Source organism: Oncorhynchus tshawytscha, linkage group LG20, assembly GCF_018296145.1.
Source record: "Oncorhynchus tshawytscha isolate Ot180627B linkage group LG20, Otsh_v2.0, whole genome shotgun sequence".
Taxonomy (NCBI): domain Eukaryota; kingdom Metazoa; phylum Chordata; class Actinopteri; order Salmoniformes; family Salmonidae; genus Oncorhynchus; species Oncorhynchus tshawytscha.
Genome location: NC_056448.1, coordinates 17629918 through 17648945, shown reverse-complemented (window position 1 = coordinate 17648945; position 19028 = coordinate 17629918). Strand labels below are relative to the sequence as shown.

At 39.0% G+C, this 19028-nt stretch overlaps 1 protein-coding gene across 1 annotated transcript in view; it reads right to left on the bottom strand.

Annotated features, from left to right (window-relative positions):
• LOC112219366 (WD repeat-containing protein 5) overlaps positions 1–19027 on the bottom strand; it is a 29194-nt gene extending 10167 nt beyond the window's left edge. The window contains exons 1-5 of the mRNA XM_024380552.2: positions 18825–19027; positions 12577–12705; positions 12100–12208; positions 8653–8726; positions 8472–8561 (exon numbers count right to left, since the gene is read on the bottom strand). Of these exons, the coding sequence (XP_024236320.1) occupies positions 8472–8561; positions 8653–8726; positions 12100–12208; positions 12577–12648 (345 nt within the window). The 5' untranslated portion in view covers positions 12649–12705; positions 18825–19027. The remainder of the gene's footprint in view (positions 1–8471; positions 8562–8652; positions 8727–12099; positions 12209–12576; positions 12706–18824) is intronic.
• Between the last annotated feature and the right edge of the window lies 1 nt (position 19028).

Sequence of the window (19028 nt, the reverse complement as noted above, 5' to 3'; positions counted from 1 at the left end):
TTGTTGGCTGCTTTTCCTTCCCTCTGCGGTCCAACTGATCCCAAACCATCTCAATTGGGTTGAGGTCGGGTGATTGTTGAGGCCAGGTCATCTGATGCCGCACATCACTCTCCTTGGTGAAATAGCCTTTACACAGCCTGGAGGTGTGTTGTGTCATTGTCCTGTGGAAAAACAAAATATAGTCCCACTAAGCGCAAACCAGATTGGATTGCGTATTGCTGCAGAATAGTGTGGTAGTCATACGGGTTAAGTGTGCCTTGAATTCTAAATAAATCACTGCCAGGGTCACCAGCAAAGCACCCCCACACCATCACACCTCCTCCTCCTCCTCCATGCTTCTCGGTGGGAACCACACATGCAGATCATCCGTTCACCTACTTTGCGTCTCACAAGTGACACGTGGTTGGAACCAACAATCTCAAATTTTGACTCGGACTAAAAAGGACAGACTTCCACCGGTCTAAAGTCCATTGCTCGTGTTTATTGGCCCAAGGAAGTCTCTTCTTATTGGTGTCCTTTAGTAGTGGTTTCTTTGCAACAATTCACCCATGAAGGTCTGATTCATGCAGACTCCTCTGAACAGTTGATGTTGAGATGTGTCTGTTACTTGAACTATGAAGCATTTATTTGGGTTGTAATTTCTGGAGGCTGGTAACTAATGAAAGTATCCTCTGCAGCAGATTTAACTCTGGGTCATCCTTTCCTGTGGCAGTCCTCATGAGAGCCAGGTTCATCATAGCGCCTGGTGGTTTTTGCAACTGCACTTGCAGAAACTTTCAAAGTTCTTGACATTTTCCAGATTGACTTACCTTCATGTCTTAAAGTAATGACGGACTGTCGTTTCTCTTTGGTCGTTTGAGCTGTTCTTGCCATAATATAGACTTGGTCTTTTACACCAACTCTACCTTGTCACAACACAACTGATTGGCTTAAAAGGCATTAACTTCTTGGTGAGCGGAAGCAGTATTTTCACATCCGGATGAAATGCACGCCCAAATTCAACTGCCTGCTACTCATCCCCAGAAGATAAGATATGCATATTATTAGTAGATTTGGATAGAAACACTCTGAAGTTTCTAAAACTGTTTGAATCATGTCTGTGAATATAACATAACTTATTTAGCGAAACCCAGAGGACAAACCATTCAGATTCCTTTTGAGGTCACTCTTTTTTCAATTGCTTTTCATTGGGAATCCAGATTTCTAAGGGACTTCTTGCAGTTCCTACCGATTCCACTGGATGTCACCAGTCTTTAGAAATTGTTTGAGGTTTTTCCTTTGTGTAATGAAGAAGTAGCCCTGTTCAGAACGAGGGTCACTTGTAGTGTACTGTTAGATAGAGGCGCGTGACCAGAAAGCTAGCTAGTTTGTTTTCCTCCTGTATTGAACACAGATCATTCAGTCTTCAATTTTATTGATTATTTACGTTTGAAAATACGATATGCATATAACTGGTAGATTTGGATAGAAAACACTAAAGTTTCCAAAACTGTTAAAACAGTGTCTGAGTATAACAGCTCTGTGACTTGGCAGGCGAAAACCTGAGAAATCCATTCAGGATTTTTTCTATTTTTTTCCCTATTCAATGCCATTACAGTATCCATTGAATTAGGACTCAAATTGCCGTTTCTATGCCTTCCACTAGATGTCAACAGTCTTTAGAAATAGTTTCGGGCTTGTATTCTGATAAATGAGGGAGTAAGACCAGTCTGAATGAGTGGACCCTGACATGTCACAGAGTTTTTCCATGCGCAATCCCGAGAGAGTGCCTTTCTGGTTTACCTTCTATATTGACGACGTTATTGTCCGGTTGAAATATTATAGATCATTTAGGCTAAAAACAACCCGAGGATTGAATATAAACATCGTTTGACATGTTTCTATGACATGTTTGGATTTTTTTGTTTGCCTGTTTTGACTGAGTTTGAGCCTGTGGATTACTGAAGTAAATGCGAAATAAATGGAGGTTTTTGGATATAAAGAGACTATCAAACAAAAGGAACATTGAGTAAATGAATGTCTTGAGTGCACCCATATGAAGATCATCAAAGTTAAGGGATTCATTTTATCTCCATTTCTGACTTGTGTAACTCTTCTGCTTGGGTAGTTACTGTTTGTAATGATTTGTCTGCTGGGCTATGTTCTCAAATAATCGTACGGTATGCTTTCGCCATAAAGCATTTTTAAAAATCTGACAGTGGTTGGATTCACAAGAAGTGAATCTTTAAACCTATGTAAAATATGTTTTGTTTTCGGAATTTTTATAATGAGTATTTCTGTATTTGACGCTCTGCAATCTCACTGGATGTTGGCCAGGTGGGACACTAGCATCCCATGTACCCTAGTTGAGTTAAGGAAAGAAATTCCACAAATTAACTTTTTACAAGGCACACCTGTTAATTTGAAAGGCATTCCAGGTGACTACCTCATGAAGCTGGTTGAGAGAATGCCAAGAGTGTACAAAGCTTTTATCAAGGCAACGGGTGGCTACTTTGAAGAATCTCAAATATAATATATTGTAATTTGTTTAACACTTTTTTGGTTACTACATGATTCCATGTGTCATTTCATAGTTTTGATGTCTTCACTATTATTCTACAATGTAGAAAATAGCTTTTTTTTTAAAGCAAAGAAAACCCCTGGAATGAGGTGGTGTGTCCAAACTTTTGACTGGTACTAATATAATCTAATAATCATTCGTAAAGTATTCTGACTCCACATTTTGTTACCTTACAAACTTACGCTAAAATTGATTAAATAATTTTTTCCCCCTCATCAATCTACACACAATACCCCATAATGACAAAGTAAAAACAGGTTAAGAAATGTTTACAAATGCATTCAAAATAAAACAAAAATACCTAATTTACATAAGTATTCAAGACCCTTTGCTATGAGACTCGAAATTGAGCTCAGATGCATCCCGTTTCCATTGATCAGCCTTGAGATCCCCATCCAACCTGACAGAGCTTGAGAGGATCTGCAGAGAAGAATGGGAGAAACTCCCCAAATACAGATGTGCCAAGGTTGTAGCGTCATACCCAGCAAGACGAGGCTGTAATCACTGCCTAATGTGCATCAACAAAGTACTGAGTAAAGGGTCTGAATACTTTAGTGCTAAGTTGTTTTATTTTCAATCAATTGAGCAAAAATTTCAGAAAGTCTGTTTTTGCTTTGTCATGCTTTGTCGTTATGGGGTATTTTGTGTAAATTGATTGAGGGGGTTAAAAACAATAACACATTTTAGAATAAGGCTGTAACGTAACAAAATGTGGAACAAGTGAAGGTGAACTGTTGTTTCACAAAAGTTCTGAACCTACATACATTTTAAGGACACAGTAAAATTGACATGAGTTATCTTGTTGTTTTTAGTCACCCCCTTTCAGCTCCACTCAACCCCTCCCATCTATCTCTGAACACCATCCAGTTATGATTTCTATTGAACATATATATATAACATAACATATAACATAACATATTTATCAACTGTGATGTTTCACAAAAGTTCTGAATCGTTCTATTCTCATACTTTCTACAGATTGTAAATTAAAGATAATACTTAAGCAAAAATATTTATTATATTATTGATCGATTGACTATGACTTTTCAAATCACCCTGCAGTGCTATTTGCAGAGTTAGCTCCAGGTAAATGTTGCAATTCTTCAACTATTCCTGAACATGCAATCAAAAACAAGCTCCATATGGACAGTACCAAAACAAATGATCTAATGATTGTCTCTTCGTAGAAGAATCTGCAGAGCTGGGATGGTTGCATCCCCATATATAACATTCTATGAGTTGCAATACTTTTGTATAATAATTTAAAATGTATCAGTTCATAAACCACAATTTTGCAATCTTTTTGAGCATAATAAATTGCATGGACTCACTCTGTGTGCAATAATAGTGTTTAACATGATTTATGAACGGTCTACCTCATCTCTGTACCCCACACATACAGATAATTGTAAGGTCCCTCAGTAAAGCAGTGAATTTCAAAACAGAGTCAACCACAGATTAAAAACCCGTGAATATCCCTTTGAACACTTAGAATGGATCAACAACATTGTAGTTACTCCACAATAATAAGCTAAATGACAGAGAGAAAAGAAGCCGGCACAGAACAACAATATTCCACAACATGCATCCTGTTTGCAATAAAGCACTAAAGTAAAACTGCTAAAAATGTGGCAAAGACATGAACTTTATGTCCTGAAAACAAAGTGTTATTAATTTGTGGCAAATCCAACATCATCACCGAGTACCACTCTTCATATTTTCAAGCATGATGGTGGCTGCATCATGTTATAGGTATGCTTGTCATCGGCAAGGACTATGCAGTTTATGATAAAAAGAAATGGAATAGAGCAAAGCACAGGCAAAATCCAAGAGGAAAACCTGGTTCAGGCTACTTTCAAACAGACACTGGGCGACAAATTCACCGGAGTTGCTTACCAAGATGACATCGAATGTTCCTGAGTGGCCTAGTTACAGTTTTCTTTCAAATCGGCTCAAAATTCTATGGCAAGACTTGAAAATGGCTGTCTAGCAATGAACAACAACCAACTTGACAAAGTTTGAAGAATTTTAAGAAAGTGAAATATTCTACAATCCATGTGTGGAAAGGTTAATACATTTTCTTCCACTGACATTCAAGTATTTTGTGTAGATTGTTAACACAAAAAAAGACAAATCAATTTTACTCACACCTTGTAACAAAATATGGAAAAGGGGTGTGAATACTTGTGTTACCACCCTAGGGTCATGCACTACTCAAAGCAAATGTAGAACTTCTATTATTCAAAAACATAAAATACCATCTACTTGAAAAACATTGTGATCTGATATTTTGGCCACATCGACCAGCCCTATATGTATTTGCTGTTGATTATTCAATGTTAAGTCTTTTTTACACTAGAAAAGCCGGGCCTCTAGCCATCACATTCTGAGCCAATTCCCAGTTGTTTTAGCGTCAACATTCTAATAAATCCTTTGGTTGTGTTTATGAAGGTCACAGAATACGAAAAAAATCTAAGAATACAATTTATTAGTTTGTTACTGTTAGGCTATGTAATAAATAAATAAAAAACATGCTAAACTACACAACTCAAGTGTTAATCCATTATTTTGTTTTGGCAGGTCTTAAACATTATGAACCTAACACGCTGACCATACACATATTATTCAATTGTTGCATCCAAACTGCTCATGAGCGTCTGCCTAGCCAGGTGCTAAAATAGAACTTGGTTCTACTTGTGACGCGTTGCACATCCATCTCCTCATTGGTTTTTAGGAGCATATACCCACATTGGTGATTGAAAGATGAACTGAGGTTCACACTCCAGTACAGTTGGTGGTGGTAATGCACCTTAAAATTGGTTGCTAACCACTACAAAGTCCAAAGAAGAAGACTGAAGGAGGAGAGATTACTAGAAACTAACTCGGTTTACCATTTTATCTGTTGATTAATTGTCAGAGGACCTTTTGCATTTCAGGTAAAATAACAACCCAATGTTTATATCCCAGGACAAATTAGCTAGCAACAGCAAGCTAGCTAGCTAAATTGCCACGAATGTTTAAAGCTTTTCGACATGTCCCCAAATTAATATAGTTGGTTCAGAGGTCTTTTTCATATTTCAACCTGCGGTCCTGATCACGTCAGGTGTGGATGGACATAATCAACATACGTGCGCCCCTGGTGTAGTCAGCTGGTAAGAAAATAACAGAATAGCATATTTTAAGTTTTATTATGTTACAAGTCTGCACTTCCTTGCCTATATGCAGCCGTGAGTGCTCAGGTGTTGAATACATGGAACCGCAGTCAACAAAAAGTGGGACACAATCATGATTGTGTCCCACTTGTTGATTCTTCACAAAAAAATACAGTTTTATATCTTTATGTTTGAAGCCTGAAATGTGGCAAAAGGTCGCAAAGTTCAAGGGGGCCGAATACTTTCGCAAGGCACTGTAGTTTAGGTGTAGTTTTGAGCGGCCATTATCAGATGGGCAGCCAACTGTCGGGTGAAGGAAGGGGTAAATGACACGCCCTCCTAAAACTGGTTATAACAAACTGATCGTGATGAAGGAAAAATGTATACAGTAGAGTATTACAATATTATTTTGTACAATATTATAGTCTATGACTCCAAATAGATTGTAAAAAAATATTTTTTAAATAAAATTTACACGGCAGTTAACGTTAGCTAGCGCTAGTCGGCTGAACCTGTGCAAAAACAACGGTATTTCTCATTCTCTAGCTTTAGATCTTTTTTTTTTTTTAAATGCAGAGACATGTTTGGCATAACTGAAACTTAAGTCGATCTCAGATCGATTGTCTGGAGCCAAGTTAACCTCCCCTTTCATGTAAATAAATAAAAGTAATGACCATCATGATTTTAGGAAAAGAGGATGATTTTGTACATGTAGAGTCTGCGAGTTTGACCAATTCCATCCATTTGCATATTGGAAATAAAACAAACAAAAAATCACGTTTTTACAGTAACAGTATTTTTGCCTATATATTTTATGTAAAATGAGCTAGGCTTATATTTGCATTAAGACCAACCTTTTCTAGAGAATCTTGATTTTTTTTCAATAAGTACCATTATTTTATTAAAACCTATTTTTTATTTTATTTTTTACTCAGAGAACTTGAGGGGCAAATAAAATAGCCCGCTGACTGATTTTGGCTCACGGGCCACCAGTTGACAACCCCTGACCACCTTCACCCCTCAATCCAAGACCCATCTACATTTATTTTTAACAGTTTTATCAAATGACAGTTGTGTCTGCACTGGCTTATACCATCAAGGCCTCCATTGCACCACATAGGGCTACATTTCCATCAACAGTCTACATCCAAATCACAAAACATCCAAATAAACTGAAAACTGAAATTACAGCCACAGAAATCATTTCAGTTTGTGACAAAACAAGCAATTCATAGTGTACAGAATCATTGTACAATCTAAAAATCGCTGTGAAATATCTTTTCAAAATATTGTATTTTCAGTTGTTTGAAGCTGGTGGATGAAACAAAGTAAAACACTCAAGCGCAAGTGTTATCCACTAGTTTCCATAGCCACCAAGTCACCACATGTTGCGAGGAAATGGGATGCAGGGAAGGGGGAAAGTCTGACAGGGTCATAGCGCCTCCCGACCCCTCCTGTCTCAGCCTCCAGTATTTATGCTGCAATAGTTTGTGTCGGTGGGCTAGGGTCAGTCTGTTATATCTGGAGTATTTCTCCCGTCTTATCCGGTGTCCTGTGTGAATTTAAGTGTGCGCCATCTAATTCTGTCTCCCTCCCCTCCCGGAGGACCTCAGCCCTAGGATCATGCCTCAGGACTACCTGGCCTGATGACTCCTGGCTGTCCCTAATCCACCTGGTCATGCTGCTGCTCCAGTTTTAACTGTTCTGTCTGTGGCTATGGAACCCTGATCTGTTCACTGGACGTAGTACCTTGTCCCAAACCTGCTGTTGGCCTCTCTCTACTGCACCTGCTGTCTCTAATTCTGAATGATCGGCTATGAAAAGCCAACTGACATTTACGCCTGAAGTGCTGACCTGTTGCACCCTCTACAACCACTGTGATTATTATTATCGGACCCTGCTGGTCATATATGAACATTTGAACATCTTAAACATGTTCTGTTACAATCTCCACCCGGCACAGCTAGAACAGGACTGGCCACCCCTCAGAGCCTGGTTCTTCTCTACATTTCTTCCTAGGTTCTGGCCTTTCTAGGGAGTTTTTCTTAACCACCGTGCTTCTACATCTGCATTGCTTGCTGTTTGAGACAGGGTTACTGTACAGCACTTTGTGACATCGGCTGATGTAAAAAGGGCTTTATAACTACATTGACTGATTGTTTGTTTGTTTATATTCAGCTTAAGTGTTGTTGCAATTCACCTAGCTTCCACATGGGTGAGACATTCTACATGTAGCATCTTCAACTGAATTTACTATTTCATAACATTACATGGCAAAAATAGTAGCACTGGAAAGTTACATCCTGAGTGATAAAGTATATGCTTTGAATTACTTTGCCCGCAGCTACACACTGCAGTTTGAGTTGACCGCTGCAGTGGTGCACATTATAGAGTGTTAATTCCCTTCATCTGAACAGCGGAGTGTCAGCAACAATAATGCATGTCTTTTCAGTGCTCACACCATAACAGAGAAAATAAAATACTTGAGAATAAATGTACTTGGGAATCATTTCTTAGCCTAATACAGAAGCATGTCTGTTCTATGCCATCTCCAAACCAGCCCCCTTATTCTATATTTCTGAGAATAACCTCCCCATCCTGATACAGAAGCATGTCTGTTCTATGCCATCTCCAAACCAGCCCCCTTATTCTATATTTCTGAGAATAACCTCCCCATCCTGATACAGAAGCATGTCTGTTCTATGCCATCTCCAAACCACCTTATTCTATATTTCTGAGAATAACCTCCTGCCTCTTACCGAGCTGACGTCCCAGATCTTTAGAGTCTTGTCGTCAGATGCTGAAACCAGGAGGTTGGAGTCTGAGGACCAGGCGACATCTGAGATCCCCTGCAGATGACAAAGTGAAAGGGCAACTTGGTTTGTGCCACACTAGAGGCATTTCCATAAAAAAATATATATAATGGAAGCTTGAACTCACAAGTTTGTGTCCCGATATTGTTTTCTCAAACTTTCCATCGTAAGCTCCCCAAATTTTTATCAGTTTGTCAGCAGCTGTAGAACATATTTCAAGACAGGTTACATAAGCATTTTCTATGTAGTGTTAATGTAGTGTTATCATTAGGGATGGGCATTTGAAATATTTTCAACACTAGAATAGTGTTTCGTTTTTTGGGGATATCCCGATAGCCAAAATACATGTGTTTTTTGTGAAACGTTCTTAAAAACCTGGGCACTTGCTGCACAACTAGGGAAAGACACCAGCCGCTGCCCTTCCCCCACCCTGCTGCAGTAGCAAACAGAGCAGCACTATGTGAGACAGGAGGGAGAGAGAAAGTAGCCATATTTGCACTAGTCAGACAATATTCTTGCTGCCATAGCATGTCATACTATCTGGTTAGTGATGGAATAACCGTTACATACAGCACCTTCAGAAAGTATTCCCACCCCCTTGACTTTTTCCACATTTTGTTGTGTTAAAAAGTAGGATTACAATGCATTTCATTGTTTTTTTTTGTCAAGGGGTGTGAATACTCTGAAGGAACTGTACATGCAAGCACCAATGTCCATCAAATCACACTCACAAATCTTACATGCACTGTGCTCCATATATACACCCCTCTTTCTTCCTTGTGTTTGGTGAGAAAGCAAACATCAAAAGGATATAGGCAACAGGTATGACAACATATTGAACAAATATATTTAAAAAACACAGGTACACCCTGTGCTGGGGACAACAAAAGGACACTAAAATGTGAAGTTTATCTTGATTAGATAAGTATTCAACCTAAAGTCAATGCATGTTTGAATCACCTTTTGCAGCGATTACAGCTGTGACTTTTTCTGAGTAAGTCTAAGAGCTTTGCACACCTGGATTGTACAATATTTGAAAAACAGTATTATTTTCACAATTCTTCAAGCTTTGTCAAGTTGGTTGTTGATCATTGCGAGACACCAATTTAAGTCTTGCCTTAGATTTTAACCCAATTCGTTTTTTAAAAAGGTTATTGTCCTGCTTAAAAGGTGAATGTCACCCAGTATGTTGGAAAGCAGACAACCAGGTTTTCCTCTAGGATTTTGCCTGTGCTTAGCTCTATTCCGCTCCCATTTATCCTAAACTCACTAGTCTTTGCCATTGACAAGCATACCCATAACATGATGCAGCCATCACCATGCTTGAAAATATTTAGAGTGGTACTCAATGACATGTTGTGTTTGCCCCAAACATAACAACTTTATGACCTGAATATAAAAGGTAACTTCTTTGCCACACTATTTTGAAGTGCCTTACTGCAAACAGGATGCATGTTTTGGAATAGTTTCATTCTGTACAGGCTTCTTTCTTGTCACTGTCAATTAGGTTATTTTTGGGGAGTAACTACAATGTTGTTGATCCATCCATAGGAGAAAACTATCACTGCAATTAAACTCTAACCGTTTTAAAATAACCATTGACCTCAGTGAAATCCCTAAGCGGTTTCCTTCCTCTCCGGCAACTAATTTAGGAAGAAGGATGCCTGTATCTTTGTAGTGACTGGGTGTATTGATACACCATCTAAAGTGTAATTAATATTTCACCATGCTCAAAGGGGTATTTAATGTTTACTTTTTTTTACCCATCTACCAATAGGTGCCCTTCTTTGCGAGGCAATGGAATACCTCCTCGGTCTGTGGTTGAATCTGTGTTTGATTCACTGCACGACTGAGGGACTTTGCAGATAATTGTATGTGTGGGGTACAGAGATGAGGTAGTCATTCAGAAACCTTGTCAAACACTATTGTCTCACAGAGTGAGTCCATGCAACGTATTATGTGCCTTGTTAAGAACATTTTTACTCCTGACGTTATTTAGGCTTGACATAAGGGGTTGTATACTTGTTGACCCACTGACATTTCAGCTTTTCATTTTTAATTAATTTGTAAACATTTATATAAACATAATTCCACTTTGATATCATGGGGTAGGCGAGTGACAAATATCAATGTAATATTTTTTTGTAACAACAAAATCTGAAGGGGTGTGAATACTTTCTGAAGGCACTGTATTGCGATATTATATAAACTCCAAGTGTCGATTTGCATTTTTAAAAGGTAGCGATGTTGGCGCTAGTCGCCCACACCTGCGCCAAAACTATGGTATTTCTTTTGTTCTCCATCTTTTTAAATAGTTTGAGCCAAAATGTTTCCAACTATTTCCATGAATGATCAACACTCATTTTCTCATGCTCTCTCGTCTCTCTGCAGCAGACATATAGTGAGCAATATGTTTGGAACATCAAATCGCAATACATAGAATCGTGAGAATACATATTGGCACCCAAATATTGTAATTAAATTATATTGTCCCTGCCAATTCCCAGCCCTTTATCTGGTAGTGCCTGTTTTGACTGCCTCAAATCGAAGTAAAGAAGCTAGCTATGCTAACCAGCTAAGTTAGCTAACTAGCAAGGCTAACTGAGGCGGTTTTGCTGCGCTCTCCATCCTTGTCTACAACAACTCCATTCAAGTTTAACAACAGCCAACCTGTTGGTTGCTCGTTGTAGTCTACTGCTTCTCATTAAGGTAACTTAATTCCGTAGTTTTAATTCCATTTTGCACAGATTCGAAATATCCCACTTCACTTGCTAGGCTACATATGGAGCCTCTGACTGTAGTTCCGCTTTGATCGCCTGACACGTTTCACACCTGTGCAGGCTACACGTGTCGTTTTTATGCAGTGCCCGACAAAACAAACGGTCAAAATTTGGTTTATTAAATTAATGTCAAATGTCATGATAGGCTATAGACTTGTATGGCGCAAAGACAAAGCATTTTCATTGTTATAAGGCCTATATTTATTATTATTTTTAATGAATACTCTCGTAAGTAATGGAATACTAAAGTGTTTGGATATTCGATTAGAAATTCTCTGGTACTTTGGTATACTTTTTAGCCCGTAGTTCTGAACGTATCGCTCACGAGCCAAAAAGCAAAATGGCATACTAAATCACATATGTGCAGATATGTGCACCACGTCATTGTTCGCTCTCTGGAACTTGAATTGCTAGGGGGGGCGGCCAACGTGGAGGAATATGGCGCAGCATATCTTCCATAAAACCTGTCACTTTAAAACTAGGGATTTCATGTCTAATTTAGTTAAAACAGTAATTCTGCTCATAGATTATGCATGTACAGTATGAACTAGACATCCAGCCCAAAGCAGGAGGTTTAAAGTCGCCAAAGTTCCGGAGCATGTCTAACTTTGCCTTCTTTTAGTTATCATGCAAGAGTTATCAGATCATTTACATTGAAAGAACATTGCATTTAATTAAAATGTTATACATTTTATTCTACAACAACTTGTGCATGCAAAGTTACAAGCCTAATAGCAGTATTCGGTAAACCTACTGTTCTAACCCCACCTAAAGCACTCATCATAAAAACTTACATGAACTGGCGAGCCACTCTCCACTGGGACTGAACTTGACAGACGAAACTGCTTTTGTGTGGCCGGCTAAGGTGAATTTCAGGGTGTAGTTGGGCTTGACTGGTGCCGACTAAATAGGGGAAGTAAACATTTGGAACAGGAAAGCAGTTCAGTTGATATCTGTAGAAGCATTTAAGGCAATTTCCCGAAAAAAAAGATTCAGACACTATGTAAATAGCAGAGACACAGGACAATCTGGCTACATGGTATATTTGAGTATCAAGTGACAGAGGTTTCATCAACACAGGTCCCAGGGAACCAATGGGGTAGTAGCCCATCTGTACAAATCCATTGGAAAAAAACATTTGAATGGTAATAAGGCTAGCCAGTCTTCCGTCAGATGGAATCATTCTAACGTGACATGCAGTTACCAGGAGCCATACCTGCATACAGCTGTCACACTATCTGGCAACAATGAGGGCAAGCATGAACCCATACCTTACTCTGGCTGGCAGATGCAGATGACGTTTTAGTGGCCTCAGTTTCTGGTTTCTTCTCCTCTGTTGCCATGGTGATAGTGATGGAGCCGAGTGGGATTGGTTCGTGAAAGCACGTGGGACAACCAGCCTGCAAAAGAGGAGTAGAAAGGAATGTTCATTATGCCAAGATGTAGCCGACTAAACTCAATTCCATGGTGAAGGACGTTTCTGATGAAGTCCAACTGAGTTGAGCTGAAACCAGGCTTTGTGGAACTCAGCTCTGACTGCGTCGATTCTCCCAAGGTCAATACTTCAACAATAAAAACTTCTTATGAAACGCCTTACCCTGTACCCATGTTTGTCCTCTGTAGGTGTGCCTTTGTTTGCTGAAATCCATACTTATTAATAAAACCTTAACCAATTAACCAGACTGTTTCCTTGTTGAGATTCAATTGACACATGCACATTTGTGCTGAGTTGCCATCTTAGAGGAACAGCAATGAGCAAACAGTTGGTGGTTGTATTTGATTAAACGTTTAATGAAAAAGTATGGATTTCAGCAAAGAAAGGCATGCAACTAGAGAGGACAGTTTTTTAAAAGTATTGACCTTGGGCAAATCTGTCGTCGGAAAATAATTCAACAAAGCCTGGTCTCTGCTAAACTCCGTTGGTGGAGTTAATCAGAAATTTCATTCACCATGGAGATCACCATGGGTCGTCACTAGTTACCACAGCCAAAGTCAGAAGACCCACCTACTCGACCAATCAGATGAGGGAGTGTGATGTTGCATATTATGTTTTTTTAGAAAAGGCCTAATTTTCAGCCTCCCGGATGGCGCAGTGGTCTAAGGCACTGCATCACAGTGCTAGCTGTGCCACCAGAGATTCTGGGTTCGAGCCCAGGCTCTGTCGCAGCCGGCCTTGACCGGGAGGTCCATGGGGCGACGCACAATTTGCCCAGCACAATTGGCCCATTCTATTTGATAGGCTTGTAGGGAACTAACGACGTTGCTCTATCATTCCAATAGTAAAATATCATATTCATGATCTTTGGCAAACTCAGATGGGAGAGTAAAAGTATTCCATTAATTGTTCTGTTTCAAGTTGTGGGCACAAAGAAGTATGAATAGTGCCACCAGCGGAAAGACAGACAAAAGCCAAAAATAAATATGCATCTGAAACTAACAATAACGCAGTAAATTCAAAGACGGAGCACTTTTTACAACATTAATTTCATTTTAATAATGTTGAAGTACTAAGTAACAATGGAATGTTCTTTAATAAAACTGAATGTGGTACTTTAAAAAATGGTGTCCTAACTCTGTGGTCACTAAAGATCCCATGGCACTTATTGCAAGAGTATGTAATGATGAGTACCATTTCTTATGTAATGTGTATATCAAACTGCATTCCTACCATGTAATACTGTGCATAAAAGTATAAGAATAAATGTACAGTTGAAGTCAGAAGTTTACATACACCTTAGCCAAATACATTTAAACTCAGTTTATCACAATTCCTGACATTTAATCAAAGTAAAAATTCCCTGTCTTAGGTCAGTTAGGATCACCACTTTATTTTAAGAATGTGAAATGTCAGAATAATAGTGGAGAGAATGATTTCACCACTTTCATCACATTTCCAGTGGGTCAGAAGTTTACAAGCTCCCAAATACTAATAGAGTATTTCCTTTAAATTGTTTAACTTGGATCTAAAGTGTTGGGTAGCCTTCCACAAGGTTCCCACAATAAGTTGGGTGAATTTTGTCCCATTCCTCCTGACAGAGCTGGTGTAACTGAGTCAGGTTTGTAGGCCTCCTTGCTCGCACACGCTTTTTCAGTTCTGCCCACAACATTGCTATGGGATTGAGGTCAGGGCATTGTGATGGCCACTCCAATACCTTTACTTTGTTGACCTTAAGCCATTTTGCCACAACTTTGAAAGTATGCTTGGGGTCATTGTCCATTTGGAAGACCCATTTGCGACCAAGCATTAACTTCCTGAGTGATGTCTTGAGATGTTGCTTCAATATATCCACGTAATTTTCCTTCGTCGTGATGCCATCTATTTTGTGAAGTGCACCAGTCCCTCCTGCAGCAAAGCACCCCCACAACATGATGCTGCCAGTCCAGTGCTTTAAGGTTGGGATGGTGTTCTTCAGCGTTCAAATATCCCCCTTTTTTCTCCAAACATAACGATGGTCATTATGGCCAAACAGTTCAATTTTGCTTCATCAGACCAGAGGGCATTTCTCCAAAAAGTATGTTCTTTGTCCCCATGTGCAGTTGCAAACCGTAGTCTGGCATTTTTATGGCGGTTTTGGAGCAGTGGCTTCTTCCTTGCTGAGTGGCCTTTCAGGTTATGTCGATATAGGACTTGTTTTGCTGTGGATATAGATACTTTTGTACCCGTTTCCTCCAGCATCTTCACAAGGTCCTTTGCTGTAGTTCTGGGATTGATTTACACTTTTCGCACCGAAGTACGTTCTTCTCTAGGAGAGAACGCTCTCCTTCCTGAGCGGTATGACGGCTGCGTGGGCCCATGGTGTTTATACTTGCATACTATTGATGGTATAGATGAAAGTGGTACTTTAAGGCATTTGGAAAATGCTCCCAAGGACGAACCAGACTTGTGGAGGTCTACAATTGTTTTTCTGAGGTGTTGGTTGATTTATTTTGATTTTCCCATGTCAAGCAAAGAGGCACTGAGTTTGAAGGTAGGCCTTGAAATACATTGAAATGCCATCATTTTCTGGAATTTTCCAAGCTGTTTAAAGGCAGTCAACTTAGTGTATGTAAACTTCTGACCCACTGAAATTGTGATACAGTGAATTATCAGTGAAAAAATGACTTGTGTCATGCACGAAGTCGATGTCCTAACTGACTTGCCAAAACTATAGTTTGTTAACAAGAAATATGTGGAGTGGTTGAAAAACGAGTTTTAATGACTCCAACCCTAAGTATGTAAACGTCAGACTCCAACTGTACATTAATTATTAACAAAAAAACGGAAATGTAAAACAAAGTTACGTTTGTCCTCTGAAGAGGGGGTGGGTGGGCCAATTAAATAAATAGCAGGTAAAAAGCTTTGCGTGTCTAGAAAAAAAGTGCCATGCAAGTCCAAAGGTGCAAGTCTATTTTAAGTTAAATAAATGCCTTTATTAAGTTCCTGTGCCAAATAAGGTAACAGGGTTGAAGTCTCTTAAAATCTTCCAAAAATCTGCCAATTTAATAAATAAATGTGAAACTGTACATTTTACTTGTGGATTACGAAAAGAATCTCCAAAATCATGTATCAATTGGTTTGTCTTCATGCCGTTTTAAAAACAAACGCAGACATTGGAGAAAACCTATTTACGGTTAAGACAAGTAACAATGAGTAAGGGCAAACATCATAAGCTGAGTTAGAATAAGACATCTGATTACCATTTTGCATTTGGAAAGGTTGGTTTTATTATAGCTAACAAATAACCAAATAATTGATGATCACTAAATAAAAGAAATCCATTGGAGTTTCTCAAAATGCATACTACCGTGCTCCGAGCACACAAATTGGAACACGGAGGGCACTTCTCCAATGCGTACTCGTTTGCATGCTTCAAAATAACATCAATACAAGCTCCAACAGAAAGTATAAAAAGAAATGAGGCAACCACGTAAAAATGACACATAATCTATTGAAATCAATGGCAGACATTATTTGCGCAGATCAAGAGAAAATACACTTCTGACTTCAGAATGAAATGTTGAATATTCACATCTCAAATGTTGCGTGACTAAAATATTTTATCTTGATATGTTAACAATTACAGTACCAGTCAAAAGTTAAGACACACCTACTCATTCCAGGGTTTTTCTTTATTTTCACTATTTTCTACATCAACTGGTAAACTCTGATTTACCATCCCAAGATATCCCTGCAGAACATGTATTTGCACCCCTACTGGATGGAAACTAAAAGTGTAATGGCTGTGCTCAATACAATGGAACTTATAAATGTAGATCCTTCAAAACAGCCCCAACAGGAAAACAGATCCCAATCAAAAGGTGTTATCACGTGCTCCACTAAGGCAGTTATTTATCTTATAACTCGTCCTTGTGGTATAAATGATGTGGGTAAAACAAAGCGCGAAACAAAAGGACGTATCTCGGAGCACCATTAGGTGCAAAAACTCGACTTACCCAGTTGCGGCCCACTTTTTGGAAGAAAACCACTCGATTTTGTCTCTACGTTATATTGGCATCGAACATGTCACCCTCCCTAGGAGAGGGGGTGACCTCGACAATTTATTGTTAAAACGAGAGGCTGCTTGGATCTTTAATTTAAAAGACCCTTGCTCCCTTCGGTCTCAAAGTAGACTTAGATCTGAAGCCATTCTTGTGATTTTGCTATTGTAAATGTTTGTAGGCTTATGTAGCCAAATTGTATCTATGATCGTACGCTATCCATTTGTTTCCTGTATGCCATTTTAATATATGAGAATTAACCAATGATATCAGGCCACACCTGGCCATGATTACAGACATTTAGACACTATATAAATGAGTCATCCCCGCAGTGTTTGTCATTATATCCTGATGAAGACAGCTTGTCTGTCGAAAAATAAACACATAAATATTTTTGCATCTGAGCTCCTAGAGTGTGCGGCTCTCCTTTATTTTTTAAATAATAATATTGAAGACATCAAAACTATGAAATAACACATATGGAATCACGTACTAACCAAAACAGTGTTAAACAAATCAAAATATATTTTATATTTGAGATTCTTCAAAGTAGCCAGACCTTCATGTCTTAAAGTAATGTCGTTTCTCTTATATATATATAAATATATTTCGTCTATTGTTGCCATTGTCCTGGCTGGAAGAAGGTTCAGTGACACGTGAGGTAATACAGCAGGGGGAGTGCACGTGTTTCTCAAATGTATTGTTTTATGCATTCTCCACACTCTCATCCTCACAAGAACATACTCAAGAAAACGTGGTCGGTGAATACACTCGGAGCATGAGAACACAGATAGATATTTCACTGGATGGTATAAATGTGAAGCATTGAACTACGTTTTGTAGACTGATTTTTTTTATTATCGCGTTTCCACTCACTACCAAATATGGTAGATGGATTTGGGCAACATTATGCCAATCTTCTCATGAATTAAATATTTGATATACAGTTCTGTTTCCAAAACTAATCTGTTATGAACAGAGTGGACTAGGTTTTGTAGACTGATTTTTTATCGCGTTGTTTAGAAAGTGCAAAAAGGGGGTAATTGCACACGCGCACTTCACGTAGACGTTCCCAAACGCAAATATGGAAATTATGCTAGGACACGCCAACAGGATCTCGCTAGCTCGTGCTTGGTCTGCCCACTATGACTAATTTGTTACCATTGGAAACGACAGGCTGTGGCATATTTTGGTTTAGTTGTAAAAATATTTGAGCATGTGGAACACCGTAGCATGCATATTGAGAAACACCCCATGTCCCTCATCTGATTGGTCGTTTCCCCACGAACCGTAAAACGGTATACGCATCGTCACACTCCAGCTGATTGGTCGAGTAGGCAGGCATTCTGACTGTGGTAACTAGTGACGACAATGGAGTTGAGTTTAGTCAGCTTTTCGATGACGATAATGTCAGGGGAAATGTAAGGATAATACATTGTATAGGTACAACGCAAGACGCTACCCTTTAGTTTGTAGATTAATATAACAATATTGGATATGATTTTGAACCCTAGGTATGATTTTGTTAATAACGTAGCGACACTGACACTACCCCCACACTGGCTTCCTACCCAGTCATGGATGGCACAGCTAAGTAACGTTAGCTAGGTAGAGCCGAGTAGTTAACTAAGTAATAATGACGTTCGTTTGTCTGGAAAAAGAGAGGAGATACTATGTTACCTGGCTGGCCAGCTAGCTAACTGCCATTGCAAGTAAACCAATTACCGTGAGTTAGATAGCTATAGTAACCTCATTTACCGCAGATGGGCCTGTGTTTTTTCTAGCTATGCTAGCAATGTTGTTCACAAACACTAACGTAGTGTGCATCTTGTTGGTGATAATAGCTAGCTAATGGTTTTAATCCAGGTAGTTGTTGTATGAATCCTATCCTTCAAAATATAGTTAACTATGTTAAACACAGATGGCCTTACTCTCTCGTTTGTCTAGCTTCTCACTGCACATGCAAATTGCAAGCTCGACTAGTTACCAGGCTAGCTAGCTGACGTTACTCCATTCAAACAATAAAATCAGGGATACTCACGGTAAGGCCCAATGTTAAAATGTATTTGCTCGGCTGACTTTTCTTCCTTCAGGAAGAAATCTTATCAATTACACGAATGTGTTTAGGCTATAAATACGATGAACGTATTTTCGCCCTAATTGAGCACGAATAAAAATCTAGGGCCAGTTCGTTTCAGTTTAGGGCTCAGGCGGGGAATGTGGCAGTGAAGAAGACGCACATTGC